Genomic DNA, 21,324 nt, shown 5'->3' on the forward strand with positions numbered 1-21,324 from the left:
CCGAAGATCCGCTTGCAGTTTCTGAAGAGCCGACATCCATCCTCAACGAATCGGCAGAAGTCCTCATCCAAGCCCGCAGAAGAATTCATCCAAGCCTGCAGAAGTCTTCATCCAGACGGCATCTTCTATCTTCATCCATCCGGCACGGATCGGCTCCATCTTCAAGACATCCGGCGCGGAGCATCCTCTTATTCCGAATGAAGGTTCCTTTAAATGACATCATCCAAGATGGTGTCCCTTAGATTCCGATTGGCTGATAGAATTCTATCAGCCAATCGGAATTAAGGTTGAAAAAATCCTATTGGCTGTAGCAATCAGCCAATAGAATGCAAGCTCAATCCTATTGGCTGATTGGATCAGCCAATAGGATGAAAGCTCAATCCTATTGGCTGATTGCCAAATAGGATAGAATATGATTTTTTTCAACCTTAATTCCGATTGGCTGATAGAATTCTATCAGCCAATCGGAATCTAAGGGACGCCATCTTGGATGACGTCATTTAAAGGAACCTTCATTCGGAAGAAGACATCGGAAGAAGAGGATGCTCCGCGCCGGATGAAGATAGAAGATGCCATCTGGATGAAGACTTCTGCCCGGTTGGATGAAGACTTCTGCCGCTTCGTTGAGGATGGATGTCGGCTCTTCAGAAACTGTAAGTGGATCTTCGGGGGTTAGTGTTAGCTTTTTTTAAGGGTTTATTGGGTGGGTTTTAATTTTAGATTAGGGTTTGGGCTTTTGAAAAAGAGCTAAATTCCTTTTTTTTTTTTTTTTTTTTAAATTCTGTTTTTATTGAGATATTAGGTAAATACAAAACATAACTTTCGTCCATTTACATCTACGAAAGAAGGATATGTATAAAATATATAACATACATAAGGGCCAATACGTGAGAGAATTGGTTACATAATATAGCAGTCAGCTTATTATAACAATAAATAGAATAAACGCAGGTATTCTAAAAATATATGAATGTCTAAGAAGAGTTGTCTTAAAGGAAGTAGTAAACAGATATTCAGCTTAATACAGATATGCTCCTGTATACAACAATAAATGACTGTGTTTGTAAGCAATAAAACCTTTTTAAATGAACTATTACCCTTGAAAACTATTAATCAACTCATATCTCTGCCCTTGAGAATGCAAATGGACTAAAACTAATGGGATCTCATTTTTATTGGAGACCAATAGGATTGTGTCTCCAAATAATATACAGGATTATTATTAGAACATCTAAGCGTGTGGTATTAAAATGTATTCCTGTGCTTTAATAGCTGCTCAGTGCTAAACATAGTGGACCCCAATGTCTCGGTCACTAACAAAAAGGCCACAAATATCTAAGCAGGAAATATTGAGTTTCTAATATAAAGGGTAATTATTACTTCATGACTACTCATAGATATATATCAGTCAGATTAGGAGTATATAGATTAGCATTGAGGCTTGCCAAGAGATGTACAATAGAGATTAACATAAAATATGTGAAAACAATAAAGTATCTGGTAAAGGCATCAAGCAGGAAGTCTTCAACTATCTTATAGGCTCATATTTTCTCAAATAATTGTAGAGGGATACATATGTAGTAGTTCCAAAACGACATTGTAGAAAACTTGTTCTGGCATGTTACTCAGGCTGTATACAGCTGCAATCAACCTGTACCTAATGGGATACCAAGGTATCTTCACACTGCCTGATATAAACATACATTACAGATAACGATGTGACATATAAAGTTGATGACAATAAGTATGAAACATAACTGAGGATTGGAGTGCAGGGTAGATACTGAGACTCTAAATTGTCTGAGAGCTCCAAAGAAGAACATGTGTCCACAAATTTAACCGACACCTCTCCTGTATAACCGGTCTAAATCTGGTGCATGGGTCAGGGGGAAGTCAATCAAACCACGGAAGAACTGAAAGTTACTCAGGCTTGGTCGGGGGGGGTGTCGGTGGATATAGGAGCATACGAACCAAGTGTAGTGGTGTTTTCGGACTCAGCTGTGAAAATGTGTGGACTATAATTACCTTGTCTCCTCTGCGCGATAGTAGTAAGTGCCATAGTGAACCGCTTCATTTCCATGACGCAGTGAAATACCTGAGAGCTGACCGCATCCTTATGAAACACCATCAGGGTAGGCACCGTGTAGCATGCCTGATCGTAGGCAAGAGTTTTATCGCCATTGTTTTCAGCAGAGTTAGGGGTGTAAGAATCGACTTTGATGTTACTTTTCACAGGCTCTCTCCTATGCAGGTCAATCCTCTTCTCCTCCAGTGTCTGTCCGGACTTGCGCTGATTATCCCTTGAGAACTCAGAGGGAGGTTGTCTCTCCTCTGTACTGGGACCCCTATGTTGTGTAGGGATATCCGCTGCGTCATTAAATGTTACTCCATGCCTCCACGGTGTTCCTATGGTATGATCAAGATCGTCAAAGTTATTAAGGATCTGTTGTTCGAGAACTTTGAATAAGTGCTTAATCTGCAGATATGTATCCTCTGACATTTTTTTTAGTGCAAGGTTCCAGGGAGAGCTGGAGAGTTCAAGAGTAGGACTGCTTTACCCGGATATCAGGCCCCTCGGAGTAGAAGTAGTGAGATGGCGGTATAAGGCCTTTAATCTCGGGTTGGCCAAAACAGGATTTCAGCTCATGGGAACCGGGTAGAAGGGGTATCCGTGTGCTCCCTGTCCTCTTAGTAATCCCTGTTCCAGCTTAGGTAGAAAAATGGCTTGTCAGGAAAGAGATAAACAACTTATTATTAAGTTATATGAGGAGCCCTCTCTCTTTGCGACTCGTCGTGTTTATGGCTTGGACACGCCCCCCTGCTAAATTCCTTTTTAAGGGCAATGCCCATACAAATGCCCTTTTCTGGGCAATGGGGAGCTTAGGTTTTTTAGATTAGGTTTTTATTTGGGGGGGTTGGTTGCGTGGGTGGTGGCTTTTACTGTTGGGGGGGGTATTTGTATTTTTTTTACAGGTAAAAGAGCTGATTTCTTTGGGGCAATGCAAAAGGCCCTTTTAAGGTCCATTGGTAGTTTATTGTAGGCTAGGGTGTTTTTATTTTTTGGGGGGGGCTTTTTTTATTTTCATAGGGCTCTTAGATTAGGTGTAATTAGCTTAAATATTTGATAATTTATTTATTTTGTGTAACTTAGTGTTTATTTTTTTTTTGTAACTTAGTATTTGTTATTTTTTGTAACTTTGTCATTTTTAATTGTAGATTTAAATTATTTGAGTAGGGTTAGGTGTTTAAATGTCATTTGTAGTTTATTGTAATTTTAGTATAACAGTTAGGGTAGATTAATTATTAATTTAATATAGTTTAATGTAATTTTAGTATAACAGTTAGGGTAGGTTAATTATTAGTTTAATATAGTTTAATGTAATTTTAGTATAACAGTTAGGGTAGGTTAATTATTAGTTTAATATAGTTTAATGTAATTTTAGTATAATAGGGTAGATTAATTATTAGTTTAATATAGTTTAATGTAATTTTAGTATAACAGTTAGGGTAGGTTAATTATTAGTTTAATATAGTTTAATTTAAATCTAAAGGTAAGTTTTAATTTATTATAAGATATGGATGAGTTAATATTTAATATAAAGTTAGCCGGTTGTTAGGTTTAGGGGTTAATAGGTTAATTTAGTTTATGGCGATGTGGGGGGGCTGGCGGTTTAGGGGTTAATAGGTTTAGTAAGTGCTAGTGATGTGGGAGGCCAGGGGTTTAGGGGTTAATACATTTATTTTAGTTGCGGTTGGCTCCGGGAGAGGCGGGATAGGGGTTAATAACTTTATGTAGGTGGCGGCAGTGTTGTAGGTGTCAGCAGTGTCGGGGTGGCAGATTAGGGGTTAATAAGTATAATGTAGGTGGCGGCTGTGTCGGGGAGGCAGATTAGGGGTGTTTAGACTCGGGGTACATGTTAGGGTGTTAGGTGTAAACGTTACTTTTATTCTCCCATAGGAATCAATTGGGTATCGGGCAGCAGCGAACATGAGCTTTCGCTGCTTTCAGACTCCCATTGATTCCTATGGCATCTGTGGCCTCCAGGGCGGCGGATTGAAAAGCAGGTATGCTGAGCCGGAATAGTGGCAAGCGTACCTGTTAGAAGTTTGATAAATGGCAAAAGTTGTCAGATATTATTATTATCAGTTATTTGTAGAGCGCCAACAGATTCCGCAGCGCTAGATAGTGCCGAATTTGCATTCGGAACATCTGTAATGACGTAAGCATCGATCTGTGACGGACTAAAACCGGCTGATCGTATGCTATGTCACAAATTTCAACTTTTGCCGGTCTGTAGGCTTTGATAAATAAGGGGAATCAAGCTCTCTACAATTACACTGCGGAATTACAGCGTATTTGCGGTTGACGGCTTGATAAAACAGAATTTATGTTTACCTGATAAATTACTTTCTCCAACGGTGTGTCCGGTCCACGGCGTCATCCTTACTTGTGGGATATTCTCTTCCCCAACAGGAAATGGCAAAGAGCCCAGCAAAGCTGGTCACATGATCCCTCCTAGGCTCCGCCTACCCCAGTCATTCGACCGACGTTAAGGAGGAATATTTGCATAGGAGAAACCATATGATACCGTGGTGACTGTAGTTAAAGAAAATAAAATATCAGACCTGATTAAAAAACCAGGGCGGGCCGTGGACCGGACACACCGTTGGAGAAAGTAATTTATCAGGTAAACATAAATTCTGTTTTCTCCAACATAGGTGTGTCCGGTCCACGGCGTCATCCTTACTTGTGGGAACCAATACCAAAGCTTTAGGACACGGATGAAGGGAGGGAGCAAATCAGGTCACCTAAATGGAAGGCACCACGGCTTGCAAAACCTTTCTCCCAAAAATAGCCTCAGAAGAAGCAAAAATATCAAACTTGTAAAATTTGGTAAAAGAGTGCAGTGAAGACCAAGTCGCTGCCCTACATATCTGATCAACAGAAGCCTCGTTCTTGAAGGCCCATGTGGAAGCCACAGCCCTAGTGGAATGAGCTGTGATTCTTTCAGGAGGCTGCCGTCCGGCAGTCTCGTAAGCCAATCTGATGATGCTTTGAATCCAAAAAGAGAGAGAGGTAGAAGTTGCTTTTTGACCTCTCCTTTTACCAGAATACACAACAAACAAGGAAGATGTTTGTCTAAAATCCTTTGTAGCATCTAAATAGAATTTTAGAGCGCGAACAACATCCAAATTGTGCAACAAACGTTCCTTCTTCGAAACTGGTTTCGGACACAGAGAAGGCACGACTATCTCCTGGTTAATGTTTTTGTTAGAAACAACTTTTGGAAGAAAACCAGGTTTAGTACGTAAAACCACCTTATCTGCATGGAACACCAGATAAGGAGGAGAACACTGCAGAGCAGATAATTCTGAAACTCTTCTAGCAGAAGAAATTGCAACGGAATGTAAGGGTTCAAACGGAACCCCCTGAAGAACTGAAAGAACTAAGTTGAGACTCCAAGGAGGAGTCAAATGTTTGTAGACAGGCTTGATTCTAACCAGAGCCTGAACAAAGGCTTGAACATCTGGCACAGCTGCCAGCTTTTTGTGAAGTAACACAGACAAGGCAGAAATCTGTCCCATCAAGGAACTTGCAGATAATCCTTTTTTCAATCCTTCTCGAAGGAAGGATAGAATCTTAGGAATCTTAACCTTGTCCCAAGGGAATCCTTTAGATTCACACCAACAGATATATTTTTTCCAAATTTAGTGGTAAATGTTTCTAGTTACAGGCTTTCTGGCCTGAACAAGAGTATCAATAACAGAATCTGAGAACCCTCGCTTTGATAAGATCAAGCGTTCAATCTCCAAGCAGTCAGCTGGAGTGGGACCAGATTCGGATGTTCGAACGGACCTTGAACAAGAAGGTCTCGTCTCAAAGGTAGCTTCCATGGTGGAGCCGATGACATATTCACCAGATCTGCATACCAAGTCCTGCGTGGCCACGCAGGAGCTATCAAGATCACTGACGCCCTCTCCTGATTGATCCTGGCTACCAGCCTGGGGATGAGAGGAAACGGCGGGAATACATAAGCTAGTTTGAAGGTCCAAGGTGCTACTAGTGCATCTACTAGAGTCGCCTTGGGATCCCTGGATCTGGACCCGTAGCAAGGAACCTTGAAGTTCTGACGAGAGGCCATCAGATCCATGTCTGGAATGCCCCACAGTTGAGTGATTTGGGCAAAGATTTCCGGATGGAGTTCCCACTCCCCCGGATGCAATGTCTGACGACTCAGAAAATCCGCTTCCCAATTTTCCACTCCTGGGATGTGGATTGCAGACAGGTGGCAGGAGCGAGTCTCCGCCCATTGAATGATTTTGGTCACTACTTCCATCGCCAGGGAACTCCTTGTTCCCCCCTGATGGTTAATGTACGCAACAGTCGTCATGTTGTCTGATTGAAACCGTATGAACTTGGCCCTCGCTAGCTGAGGCCAAGCCTTGAGAGCATTGAATATCGCTCTCAGTTCCAGAATATTTATCGGTAGAAGAGATTCTTCCCGAGACCAAAGACCCTGAGCTTTCAGGGATCCCCAGACCGCGCCCCAGCCCATCAGACTGGCGTTGGTCGTGACAATGACCCACTCTGGTCTACGGGAGGTCACCCCTTGTGACATGTTGTCCAGGGACAGCCACCAACGGAGTGAGTCTCTGTATAGTCCCCATTCCACAGACTGAGCATACACAGTTGTAATGGTCTTAGATGAATGCGCGCAAAAGGAACTATGTCCATTGCCGCTACCATCAAACCTATCACTTCCATGCACTGCGCTATGGAAGGAAGAGGAACGGAATGAAGTATCCGACAAGAGTTTAGAAGTTTTGTTTTTCTGGTCTCTGCCAGAAAAATCCTCATTTCTAAGGAGTCTATTATTGTTCCCAAGAAGGGAACTCTTGTCGACGGAGATAGAGAACTCTTTTCCACGTTCACTTTCCTCCGTGAGATCTGAGAAAGGCCAGGACTATGTCCGTGTGAGCCTTTGCTTGAGGAAGGGACGACTTGAATCAGAATGTCGTCCAAGTAAGGTACTACAGCAATGCCCCTTGGTCTTAGCACCGCCAGAAGGGACCCTAGTACCTTTGTGAAAATCCTTGGAGCAGTGGCTAATCCGAAAGGAAGCGCCACGAACTGGTAATGCTTGTCCAGGAATGCGAACCTTAGGAACCGATGATGTTCCTTGTGGATAGGAATATGTAGATACGCATCCTTTAAATCCACCGTGGTCAAGAATTGACCTTCCTGGATGGAAGGATTGTTCGAATGGTTTCCATTTTGGACGATGGAACCTTGAGAAACTTGTTTAGGATCTTGAGATCTAAGATTGGTCTGAACGTTCCCTCTTTTTTGGGAACTACGAACAGATTGGGGTAGAACCCCATCCCTTGTTCTTTTAGTGGAACAGGATGAATCACCTCCAGAAGATAACCTTGGGAGACTATTTCTAGCGCCCAAGGATCCAGAACATCTCTTGCCCAAGCCTGAGTGAAGAGAGAGAGAGTCTGCCCCCCACCAAATCCGGTCCCGGATCGGGAGCCCGCATCTCATGCTGTCTTGGGAGCAGTGGCAGGTTTCTTGGCCTGCTTTCCTTTGTTCCAGCCTTGCATTCTCCAGGCTGGATTGGCTTGAGAAGTATTGCCCTCCTGCTTAGAGGACGTAGCACTTGGGGCTGGTCCGTTTCTGCGAAAGGGACGAAAATTAGGTTTATTTTTGGCCTTGAAAGACCTATCCTGAGGAAGGGCGTGGCCCTTGCCCCCAGTGATATCAGAGATAATCTCTTTCAAGTCAGGGCAAAACAGTGTTTTCCCCTTGAAAGGGATGTCAAGCAATTTGTTCTTGGAAGACGCATCCGCTGACCAAGATTTTAACCAAAGCGCTCTGCGCGCCACAATAGCAAACCCAGAATTTTTCGCCGCTAACCTAGCCAATTGCAAGGTGGCGTCTAGGGTGAAAGAATTAGCCAATTTAAGAGCACGAATTCTGTCCATAATCTCCTCATAAGAAGAAGAATTACTAATAATCGCCTTTTCTAGCTCATCGAGCCAGAAACACGCGGCTGTAGTGACAGGGACAATGCATGCAATTGGTTGTAGAAGGTAACCTTGCTGAACAAACATCTTTTTTAGCAAACCTTCTAATTTTTTATCCATAGGATCTTGGAAAGTACAACTATCTTCTATGGGTATAGTGGTGCGCTTGTTTAGAGTAGAAACCGCCCCCTCGACCTTGGGGACTGTCTGCCATAAGTCCTTTCTGGGGTCGACTATAGGAAACAATTTTCTTTAAATATGGGGGGAGGTACGAAAGGTATACCGGGCCTGTCCCATTCTTTATTAACAATGTACGCCACCCGCTTGGGTATAGGAAAAGCTTCGGGGGGCCCCGGGGCCTCTAGGAACTAGTCCATTTTACATAGTGTTTCTGGAATGACCAGATAATCACAATCATCCAAATTGGATAACACCTCCTTAAGCAGAGCGCGGAGATGTTCCAACTTAATTTTAAAAGTAATCACATCAGGTTCAGCTTGTTGAGAAATTTTTCCTGAATCTGAAATTTCTCCCTCAGACAAAACCTCCCTGGCTCCCTCAGACTGGTGTAGGGGCCCTTCAGAAACAAAATCATCAGCGTTCTCATGCTCTTCAGTATTTTCTAAAACAGAGCAGTCGCGCTTTCGCTGATAAGTGGGCATATTGGCTAAAATGTTTTTGATAGAATTATCCATTACAGCCGTTAATTGTTGCATAGTAAGGAGTATTGGCGCGCTAGATGTACTAGGGGCCTCCTGTATGGGCAAGACTGGTGTAGACGAAGGAGGGGATGATGCAGTACCATGCTTACTCCCCTCACTTGAGGAATCATCTTGGGCATCATTTTTTCTAAATTTTTTATGACATAAATCACATCTATTTAAATGAGAAGGAACCTTGGCTTCCCCACAGTCAGAACATAATCTATCTGGTAGTTCAGACATGTTAAACAGGCATAAACTTGATAACAAAGCACAAAAAACGTTTTAAAATAAAACCGTTACTGTCACTTTAAATTTTAAACTGAACACACTTTATTACTGCAATTGCGAAAAAGTATGAAGGAATTGTCCAAAATTCACCAAAATTTCACCACAGTGTCTTAAAGCCTTAAAAGTATTGCACACCAAATTTGGAAGCTTTAACCCTTAAAATAACGGAACCGGAGCCGTTTTTATATTTAACCCCTTTACAGTCCCTGGAATCTGCTTTGCTGAGACCCAACCAAGCCCAAAAGGGAATACGATACCAAATAATGCCTTCAGAAAGACTTTTCTATGTATCAGAGCTCCACACACATGCAGCTGCATGTCATGCTGTTCTCAAAAACAAGTGCGCCATACCGGCGCGAAAATGAGGCTCTGACTATGATTAGGGAAAGCCCCTATAGAATAAGGTGTCTAAAACAGTGCCTGCCGATATTATTTTACAAAAAATACCCAGATTAAATGATTCCTCAAGGCTAAATATGTGTAAATATGATCGATTTAGCCCAGAAAATGTCTACAGTCTTAATAAGCCCTTGTGAAGCCCTTATTTACTATCTGAATAAAAATGGCTTACCGGATCCCATAGGGAAAATGACAGCTTCCAGCATTACATCGTCTTGTTAGAATGTGTCATACCTCAAGCAGCAAAAGACTGCTCACTGTTCCCCCAACTGAAGTTAATTCCTCTCAACAGTCCTGTGTGGAACAGCCATGGATTTTAGTAACGGTTGCTAAAATCATTTTCCTCATACAAACAGAAATCTTCATCTCTTTTCTGTTTCAGAGTAAATAGTACATACCAGCACTATTTTAAAATAACAAACTCTTGATTGAATAATAAAAACTACAGTTAAACACTAAAAAACTCTAAGCCATCTCCTTGGAGATGTTGCCTGTACAACGGCAAAGAGAATGACTGGGGTAGGCGGAGCCTAGGAGGGATCATGTGACCAGCTTTGCTGGGCTCTTTGCCATTTCCTGTTGGGGAAGAGAATATCCCACAAGTAAGGATGACGCCGTGGACCGGACACACCTATGTTGGAGAAATAGGCCTCAATGTATTTGTTTAGTATTCAGTAATACTGATGAATTGTGTTTCTTTTAATGCCAGTTGTGAAATTCTAAATATTTTATTATTATTTAGGGATGGGGTTATTTACAATTTAAGTTTGGTGTTAAGTTTACACCAAGGTGGCTAAAAATCAATAATTTTTTTAAAAAAAATCTGATTTTTTTTTTTTAGGTTTTATTTATGATACTTTGTAATCTAAAGCTGATTCATCCTGAAATAAGGAATAGTTTTTCATTACGTAGCATGAGACTGTATATTCATGGCTGTAACGTTTAATTTGTTTGGTACATTTATTCTATTAATCTATTCACAATTTCATGCTCACCTAGAGGTTTTTGTAAGATTATTTTGGGCATTTGTTTATCTAGAAGATATTATCAGATATTCTCAAAACTGTGAATTTGTCTCTGCAGAAATAAATAACTTGCCTCTTCTTTACAGCAAAATGTGATAAACATACAAAGTTGAGAAATAGACCTTAAAGGGACATAAACCCACAATTTTTATTTTAAGATTCAGATAGAGCATAACATTTTAAACAACTATTTCAGATTTACTTCTATTATCAAATTTGCTTCATTCTCTTTATTACTTTGTTGAATAAGCAGCAAGGTACTACTGTGAGCTAGCTGAAAACATTGGCTGAGCAAATAATAAGAGAAATATATATGTGCAGACAAAAATCAGCAGCTAGCTCCCAGTAGTGCATTGCTGCTCCTAAGCCTGCCTAGAAATACTTTTCAATACAGGATACCAAGAGAATGAAGCAAATTAGATAATATAAATACATTGGAAAGTTATTTTGACATTACTGTCCCTTTAATCCTATTGTTCCCCATGCAATTCTATGTACACAAAATCAAACCCTTATTTTGTTTGGAGTGGAACAGATCTGCACATGGAAATAGGTGTAAGCAGTAAGGGCCAATAGCAACGTTTGTGAAACTTATAATGCTATTGTTTTAGTTAACCGCTTTGTGACAGGATCAAAGTGTTTAACATTGGAACATAGTTCCGATGTAAACACTTGCTATAAAACTTAAATCACGTTATTTCAAGGGCGGGATCAGATCGTGGGGGGCTGCCTACGCTCCCCAGACCGATTCTTGATTGTATAAAAGGGGGAGGCTGCATCACTCCATATAAGGTAGGATGGTCCATGCTGACCTAATCATGTTAAAGCCCAACGCTGTTAGGACGGCATGGAACGTCCTAATGGCGTCTAGTTTTTTTTCCAATTATTTAAATTGTTATGATATAAGGAATTTATTATTTTTTTCCTTCCAATAAAGTACAGCTAAAAAGTTGAACAATATGAATGGTTAACCTATTAAACTGGATAGTTCACTTACTAATAATTTAATAATTAGCTATGCATTTCAAATGGTGTATAACTAAATCAGTCATTTTCTGATATAACAGGAAAAATAATCTGAAAAGTTATTCAAAAAAAATCAAAGCTTTATGTAAAAAAACATGCTTTAAATAGTCTTACTTACAGGGATTTAAATCGAATCCACCCTGGTTTACACAACCTGTAAAAGGGACAGTAGAGCCCAAATTTTGCTGTGCTTGTTTTATTATACCAAAAAGAAGCCTTGGTTTAAACTATGGTGTGATTTTTTTTTTATGAATTCTCATGAGTCTGTAATAATGCTTTCCATTAATTTGCTGTTGAAAGAAATTATGTTATTTGTTTATTCATAGTGCAGTCATGTGGAGGCGTTGTTGTTAACCTTAGATATAGCAATGGAAATAAGTTGTGTTGTTGCAATAAAAGCAGCTTGTTTGAGGTATAAAAATAAGTCACATACACCAGGGTGCAGAGGCGGCTCTTGAGTTAGTCAGGCATTAGGCAAAGCTCAAATATGAGGGCCCTCTAAACGTGCATTTATTTGCTGATGAATGCACATTCATCATGAAAATCGGGTTTTCTTTTTGTTTTAACAAAATAAATATACAAATTAATACACCAACGAATATTAATTTGTTTACTTTATTTAATTATTTTTTTAGCCGTTAAAGTGATGGTAAATCCACGCATATAACAAACCCTAGGATTTACCATCACTAAAAAGAAACATTAGTTTCTGCCAGCATTTATTAAAAAAAACGCTGTTAAATTCACCCTATCTATGCGGCAAGTATTTCGCTAACTCAGTTTTTCCGGCTTCACACGGCACAGCGCTCTTCTCCAATGAGGTGACGTTTCCACCTCTAAACCAATAGATGTGCAGAAGGGCAATTTTCAATGGATAACAATGACTGGACAGACATCCTAAGCAGAGGTTTAGCATGCTCAAATTGTGCTAATTTAAAAGAAAATTATATCAAAGTGGCATATAGGTGGTATCTACACCCAAGCAGATTTAGACACGCAACCAAAATTGCTGATGCTTCACAATCACATAATTGCTATAGAGGTTGCCCTGTAGAAGGAACCTAGTCACACATGTGGTGGACATGCCCTAAAATAAAATGGGTATGGGAATCCACCACCAACTTACTGGAGTGAAGTCTTTGACACTCGTGTTGAGCTCACTAAGGAGCAAGCTTTGCTTCACTTTCCGGTTGATGGTCTAACAAAGTACTCTCTGAAGCTAACAAGGATAATCTGTATGGCTGTAAAGACCCTTATTGCAAAACATTGGAAATCCTCGATCCCTCACTTCCAATTAATATTAAATAAAATTAGATTTTACCACCAAATGGCTGTCATTGTGTCTTCCTTCCTCGACAATAGGTCAGAGTACATAAAAACTTGGGAGGAATGGATTATTTGGGAAGACTCAGAGAGACTACAAAATAGACCTAGCATGTAAAAAGGCCTACAATAGTGTAAAAACACTATACTTTCTTCAGGATATCAATGGGTGATCAACTGACCCCGTCCCCCTCTTCCTCTAGCTTCTCACCTTTTATATACATTTCTTTTCCTCCATTTTCAGTGTAATATCTAATAACCTGTTGTGATTTGTCAACAACAGAGAGAACAATACGGACAAGACGTATTTCATGTTTCCTATTCCTGTTTCAAACAGTTGTCTAGTGACGTATACGTTTAACTCTACAGCCTGTGTTGATGTTTAAATTTGTATGTAACCACTGAAGTGGAGAAAGAAACTACCAATAAAAAAAATATTTCAACTAAACCAATAGATGTGCTAGGATGTCAGTTGACACATACGGCTATTGGTTTAGAGGTGAAAACGTCACCTTATTGAAGAAGAGAGATGTATTGTGGGTGGCTGGAGGCGCTAAGTTAGTGAAATAGTGGCTGCACAGATAAGGTGAGTTTAACAGCGTTTTTTTAGTAAATGATGACAGAAAATAATGTTTATTTTTAGTGATGGTAAGTCCTAGTGTTTGTTATACGCTTGGATTTACCATCACTTTAAAGGGACACTAAACCCAGATTTTGTATTTCATGATTCAGATAGAGCATGCAAGTTTAAGCAACTTTCTAATTTACTTCTACTATCAATTGTTATTTCTTCTCTTGCTATCTTTATTTAAAAATCAGGAATGTAAAGCTTAAGAGTCGGCCCATTTTTGGTTCAGAACCTGGGTTACGCTTGCTTATTGGTTTATGCAGCCACCAATAAAGCAAGCACTATCCAGGGTGCTGAACCTAAAATGGACTGGCTCCTAAGCTTTAAATTCCTGCTTTTTAAATAAAGATAGCAAGAGAACAAAGAAAAATTGATAAATTAGAAAGTTGCTTAAATTTGCATGCTCTATCTGAATCATAAAAGATTAACGGCTAGATTACGAGTTTTGCGTTATGAGTGAAAATGCAGCATTATGGGTTATAACGCTGCTTTTTCACTTCTGCTGCTATTACGAGTCTTGCACACTTTTTTGGCCTTAACGCAAATTAACTTACGCAATTTGCGTAAAGTCTTTTTTTCAAAGGGACTTCCATAGCGCCGATATTACAAGCTTTTTCTGGGAGGCCAAAAAGTGAGCAGTAGATTCGTATTAAAGGTGAAAAAATCCTATTGGCTGATGCAATTAGCCAATAGGATTGAGCTTCAATTCTATTGGCTGATCCAATCAGCCAACAGGATTGAGCTTGCATTCTATTGCTTGATTGGAACAGCCAATAGAATGCAAGCTCAATCCTATTGGCTGATTGCATCAGCCAATATGATTTTTTCACCTTTAATTCCGATTGGCTGATAGAATTCTATCGGAATTCAAGTGACGCCACTTAAAGGAACCTACATTGGTCGTTAGCCGTGGAAAGAAGAGGATGCTCCGCGCCGGATGTCTTGAAGATAGAGCCGCTCCACACTGGATGGATGAAGATAGAAGATGCCGTCTGGATGAAGACTTCTGCCCGTCTGGAAGACCACTTCTGCCGGCTTCGTTGAGGACTTCTTGCCGCTTGGATGAAGACTTCTCCCGGCTTCGTTGAGGATGGATGTCCGGTCTTCAAAACTGTAAGTGGATCTTCGGGGGTTAGTGTTAGTTTTTTTTTAAGGGGTTATTGAGTGGGTTTTATTTTTAGATTATGACTTTTGGGCTGAAAAAGAGCTAAATGCCTTTTTCAGGGCAATGCCCATCTAAATGCCCTTTTCAGGGCAATGGGGAGCTAAGGTTTTTTTAGATATGTTTTTATTTGGGGGGGTTTGGTTGTGTGGGTGGTGGGTTTTACTGTTGGGGGTTAGGGTTAGACTAAGTGTAGCGGTTAATAAATTTAGTATAGTGGCAGCGACGTTGGGGGCGGAAGATTAGGGGTTAACAAATGTAGGTAGGTGGCGACGATGTTAGGGGCGGCAGATTAGGGGTTAATATTTAACTAGTGTTTGTGATGCGGGAGTGCGGCGGTTTAGGGGTTAATATGTTTATTATAGTGGAGGCAACGCTGGGGCGGCAGATTAGGGGTTAATAAGTGTAGGTAGGTTGCGGCGACATTGGGGGCAGGAGATTAGGGGTTAATAAGTATAATGTAGGTGTCGGCGATGTTGGGGGCAGCAGATTAGGGGTTAATAAATATAATGTAAATGTCGGCAATGTCAGGGGCGGCAGATTAGGGGTTAATAAGTGTAAGATTAGGGGTATTTAGACTCAGGGTTCATGTTAGGGTGTAAGGTGTAAACATAAATTTTGTTTCCCCATAGGAATCAATGGGGCTGCGTTACGGAGCTTTACATTGCTTTTTTGCAGGTGTTAGACTTTTTTTCAGCCGGCTCTCCCCATTGATGTCTATGGGGAAATTGTGCACGAGCACGAAAAACCAGCTCACTGCAGCTTTCAGCAGCGCTGGTATTGGAGTGCGGTATGGAGCACAATTCTGCTCTACGCTCACTTCTTGCCTGATAACGCCGGGTTTATGAAGACTCGTAATACCAGCGCTGTAGGGAAGTGAGCGGTGACAATAACGTGCAAGTTAGCACCGCACCCCTCATAACGCAAAACTCGTAATCTAGCCGTAAATTAAGTATTGTAGCTACAGATGAACTTTTCACATGTTGCTTTGAAACATTTACATTCATTTTAATGAAAATGAATGTAAATGTTTAATGAAATTTCAGTTTTAAACAAAATGATATTGAATATTGCAGCCATGAATATTCAGAGTAACCAATATCCCTGAATATATGGAATAAAAATGTAGTCAAACAAATTTTTCTTGGCTGCATATGTCTAGGCTCCTCAACACAAAACAAAATGCAAACATATAACTAAATACATCTGAATTGAACTGCTCTGGATTTTGCTGAAAGAGAAGAGTGAAAATATAGAAAGAGAAAAAATGGAAAGTGAATAGAGAGGGTAAAGAAAGGAGGAAGCAAGAGCTGAGGTAGACTGGAGATTGGGGAAAGAAGGAGAATGAAGAGAGGGAAAAAAAATAGTAAAAGATATAGAGAGAAAACTTAAATTATGCTTACCTGATAATTTCCTTTTCTTTTGACGGGGAGAGTCCACAGCTGCATTCATTACTTTTGGGAAATACAGAACCTGGCCACCAGGAGGACGCAAAGACACCCCAGCCAAAGGCTTAAATACCTCCCCCACTTTTCTCATCCCCCAGTCATTCTGCCGAGGGAACAAGGAACAGTAGGAGAAATATCAGGGTGAAAAAGGTGCCAGAAGAATAAAAACTAAATTTACGGCCGCCCCAAGAAAAAAACGCGGGCGGGGAGCTGTGGATTCTCCCCGTCAGAAGAAAAGAAAATTATCAGGTAAGCATAATTTAAATTTTTCTTCTTAAACGGGGTGAGTCCACAGTTGCATTCATTACTTTTGGGAAGACAATATCCAAGCTATAGAGGACACTGAATGCAAAACGGACGAGAACAAGAGGCGGCCCATTCTGAGGGCACCACAGCCTGAAATTACCCAAACACCCAACAAAAAAACTACTTCACCAGAAGCAGAAGGAACAAAAATGGAAAGGACCAAGTAACTGCCGATCAGTTAAAACCAGCAAGGCCTTTGCTAACGACCGCTCAGATCGCCAAACTCAACCGAGCACAAAGGTCTCCAAGCCCACACTTAAACTCATATATGAGAGAGTCCGAAAGGCCCACCAGACAAACAACTAGGGCAAACGCCAAGTATAGCTCCAAGAGCACAAACCAAAGTTGCAAAGGAGAAAGTCGTGTAGAGAACGAACCCTACCAACCAAGCAGAGAAAAGGGAGGAAAAATCCCAGATCCCTAACTGCATGGGGACAAATGAAAATGCCCCAACCCTGAAACCTAGAGGGACAAAGGTAAACCCCCTCCCTTACACAGAGTGCAAACTCGAACTCAAGATGGAGTGACCGAGGAATAAAAACCACCCCCATGAGCCGCTAAAAAACAGCACCATAACATCTTATTTTGCTCCAAATGAAGCCACAGGCTTCCCTCTGCAAAAGAGGTCTAAGCGGACGCAAACCGCCAACACTAGCTAATTAAAGGCTAATAGACAGCACCAGGACTCTCAGAGAGGAAAAACTCCAAGAAATGCAGAGCAATTCCTTCCCAAAAACAGAAAACAGGGAAGTAAGGATAGTACCCAAAAGCCAGCAGCGGAAATCTACCTACTGAGGTAAGGAAACACTGCGAAGCCTCCCACCCAAGGGAGGTCCACAAAACCTATCGATGATACACGGTCAAGGCTCAACAGAGCAGATGGAACCACTCTGAGGCAAACGGACTCAGCACTAAGCGACTAGCAATGTCCGAAAGGACAAGGGAATTAAAAAATTCCTCAAACCACCCTCAGGAAGGAAAAGGATGGGATCCTCAACCAGCTCACTTCTCGAAGAGAAGGGACACTTCCAAAAAGGAGACCCTATACTGAAAACAGAAATGGCATGACACCAGAAATCCAGCTGATAGCCTGCCCATGAGGTAGGGAAGACCCCACAGAACAGGGGAAGAAAATATCTCCAGGGCACCAAGTGGATACTGTGGTATCCCCAATCCTCTCTAAAGAGAGGGGAAACACAAACATTACAGCTCACCGGCCACAGGCATGGAGCGTAAAGCTGTAGACGGACAGTAAAAATCCAATACCAATTCTCATCCGGCTAATACAGCCGGCCCAGTAGAAATTTCCAATTCTCAGGTAAAAGAGAGAAAAAAACGTCAGAAGGGACATGAGGACGTTCTGGAACCGGAAACACTGGGCCGTCCAGATCAAACCTAAGGGATCTGGACACAGAAAACCCAAAATGTCCAGTCAAAGACAAGAACAGGACATGAAAACCAGCCACCCGGAACCGACTTCAAAACTAAAAAACCCAGAGAACCAACGGGCTATCCCAGGTACGGAGAGCTTAACCCCTAAAGGCTCAAGGGACAACACCCACTAGGTCTAAAGACTAAGGTAACTTACGAGAGAACAGAGCTCAAAACCTAGAAAATCTAGTTTGAGAAGATAAATCTCCAAAGATCCATTCGGGATCAACCTCCCAGAAACCCCTACAGCTCGAGGAATGTACCATGAACGAGCATCCCAAACTCCTGGCGAGCGACAGATCAAATCAAAACGCCTAAGCAGGGGGAACCGCAGGAAAAAAGGAGACAACACAATCTCCATCTCCAAAATTATGGTAGCAGACGAGATACCATAGGGGGAAGAAAAGGGACAAAAAAGGCCAGAGCTTCCAGAAACAGATGACCACAAAACCAGCCCCAAGAAGGGAAAAAAGAGGAACAAAAAACCTCAACCCATTAAGGAAGAAGTACCGTCACCAATGGATTAAAAAAAGACAATCTAAGAAAAAAATACCAATAGAAGAGACGAGTAATCGCCACCTAAACCTGGTACCACAGATTTTCAAGGAGTCATCTGAACTTCCAACCCTGTCGGGAAGGAGAAAATACTAGTTCCCGAACCAAAGTCAGGAACCCCCAAAGCAAGCCTTAGCAGGATCCAAGCTCGGTAACCCCGCCAGTCATCAGGAATAGGACATTGAGGACTGAGCACAATCCCCTCTGATGCCCAACCCAAAGGAATAAATGAGGACCGGCCTGACGTCTAGGAACGAAAGGCCTCCTATAACATACAAATCCAAAAAAGTGAACTCTTCATTAGAGTAAGCAATTCAGCACCCCAACCGGGCCAGCCGGTTACAATGGGCAACACGTGGCAGATACGGACCTCAAGGAACAGAAAAACTAGTGCCCGACCAGGACCAGCCTGATACCTAGGGCACCCTAGAACTTTTCCAAGGCCACAGAAAAGTCGAAGCCCTAGTAGGGAAAGACAAAATTAATTATAGACATAACAATGTCCTAACATTATTTATTTAACTTCCGCGGAAGTGTCAAAGTGACCACAAATTCACTAGTATCAAATCCCAGAGAAAAAAATGTTTTCCAAAAGGAAAAACTAAAACAGACACGAGCTTTTTCAAAATAAAATAAAATACATCCTAACCGGATAAAAGTAAATGAGGGTAGCACCTGCAGGTGAACGCTCAAGAATGGACAGACTAACAGGACCAGCCGATCAGAGACCCAATTCTTCCGAAGCTCTGAACTGGAATAAGATACCTCAAAAAAGAAAAAATGAAGACGACAAGGAGATTGACTTCATCCCCATTAGTCTAACCCTGCTTGCCATCTGGAACGGAAGACCGAGGATCCATCAACCCATTACGACTGGGATCCTCCAGGCCTGCCAAAACATGCCTCAGCAGGACACGAAGGCGCACCAGTTTATAACGAAAGGCAAGACTTACCTCCGCCGGGGAAACTGATGACCCTAGCTCCGAGGGTTGGACCCCTGAAGCCTCAGAGGAAAACGCTTCCCCAGAGGGCTGATCTGATCCAGACGATCCCACGCCTGATGAGCCCTGGTTAACGGAACACGGACAGTATCCTGGAAGATGTAAATGCGCCAACGCCATAAATATGGCCATGCAGAACCGTGCCGTAACCTCTTGAGGAAACAAGCCATCTTCCGGAGAAGGGGTAACGGCATTTGGGACACCTGCATGCGTAGCAAGAGAAGGTTCTAGGGTGTGCCCCTCGCGGGATATGGGATCCTCCGGGGCGGATGGCTCGGCGGACTCTAAGTTCCCTGAATCGGGAGACAAGAGCACTCGAAAGCAGAATTCAGAACAAAACTGATGGGCATGGATAACCCGGGCCATTTCATACTCTTCGCAAGAAGAAGAATCTGAATCAGAAACATCCATCTCCTCAGAATCCTCCATAACTTGGTTATTGAAATTATGGATAAAAAATAAACTGCACCTTACACCCCCCCAACGGCTGGGGCACTCACCACCTCCTATGACACAGACAACTAGCGAAACAGACTCCCTGCGTCACCACCCGGTCAGGAATACGGAAATGGAGAACAGAAAACGTGACCATGCCTGGTCACAAGGTGTACTGTGCAGGCCAAGGAAAAGCGCGTCAGTCCACAAAAACCGCGCAGCCTGACAAAAAGGCCGGTATGTTCAGAAATAGCTACGAGCCCAAGCATCACTACACATTAGCAGACAGAATCACATAACAAACATGCTTAAAGTCGTCCCCCCTGTTCAATAACCGCCCTCAGGAGATATTAACCCTTGATTCCATAAAGATAAAAGGAGTCCCACTGAGACCCTCTCTTCCTTTACATTACAATCTCATATTGAAAGAAAAATGAAACAATCTTACCGGAATCTATGTCGTGGAACAGGAACATGGCCCTTCAAGTGTGACAGATAGTAGCATCGCTTCTGACATGGACTTGAGTGAAGAAAGCAGGCAGCGAAACTCGTCAACGCTGATTGCCTATGGAGCTGTTAATATGAGTCGGGATGGTTTCACAGAAAGACTCTTCCTGCATCTCCCGACTCTAACTTTCATCCAAGCTCTCACTGAGAGGCTGACAGGACTATTTAAAACTCCAGTCCTATTATGAAGAGTACTACCCTCCATAAGAGACTATTGAATCTTCTGTTACTTCTCTGCCAACTTCCTGTGATGAAAGGCAAAGAATGAGTGGATGAGGGAAAAGGGGGAGGTATTTAAGCCTTTGGCTGGGGTTTCTTTGCCTCCTCCTGGTGGCCAGGTTCTGTATTTCCCAAAAGTAGTGAATGCAGCTGTGGACTCTCCCCGTTTAAGTGGAAAACGAAGGGAGAGAGAGAATGACAGAAAGAAAATACAGGCAAAAGTTAATAGAGGAGAGAGAAAGAAGAAAGTAAAGTGAAAGAGAGAAAGGAAATAAGAAAGTGAGAATGGGAAAGTGGAGAGAAAGTGTAGAGCAAAATAAAAAAGAAGAGACAGAAAATAGAGAGAATGAGAGAGTAGAGAGAGAGAAAACATAATTTATGCTTACCTGATAAATTTATTTCTCTTGTGGTGTATCCAGTCCACGGATCATCCATTACTTGTGGGATATTCTCCTTCCCAACAGGAAGTTGCAAGAGGATCACCACCCACAGCAGAGCTGCTATATAGCTCCTCCCCTAACTGCCATATCCAGTCATTCGACCGAAGACAAGCAGAGAAAGGAGAAACCATAGGGTACAGTGGTGACTGTAGTTTCAAATTAAAAAATACCTGCCTTAAAATGACAGGGCGGGCCGTGGACTGGATACACCACAAGAGAAATAAATTTATCAGGTAAGCATAAATTATGTTTTCTCTTGTAAGGTGTATCCAGTCCACATATCATCCATTACTTGTGGGATACCAATACCAAAGCTAAAGTACACGGATGAAGGGAGGGACAAGGCAGGTACTTAAACGGAAGGTACCACTGCCTGTAAAACCTTTCTCCCAAAAA

General features: G+C 41.8%; 1 protein-coding gene across 1 annotated transcript in view; it reads right to left on the reverse strand.

The window, feature by feature from the left end:
* LOC128652441 (ultra-long-chain fatty acid omega-hydroxylase-like) overlaps positions 1 to 21,324 on the reverse strand; it is a 204,891-nt gene that overhangs the window by 89,339 nt on the left and 94,228 nt on the right. Inside the window, exon 8 of the mRNA XM_053705380.1 lies at positions 2,096 to 2,443. Within this exon, the coding sequence (XP_053561355.1) occupies positions 2,096 to 2,443 (348 nt within the window). The remainder of the gene's footprint in view (positions 1 to 2,095; positions 2,444 to 21,324) is intronic.

The sequence above is a fragment of the Bombina bombina genome, chromosome 3 (assembly GCF_027579735.1).
Source record: "Bombina bombina isolate aBomBom1 chromosome 3, aBomBom1.pri, whole genome shotgun sequence".
NCBI classification, from domain to species: Eukaryota; Metazoa; Chordata; class Amphibia; order Anura; family Bombinatoridae; genus Bombina; species Bombina bombina.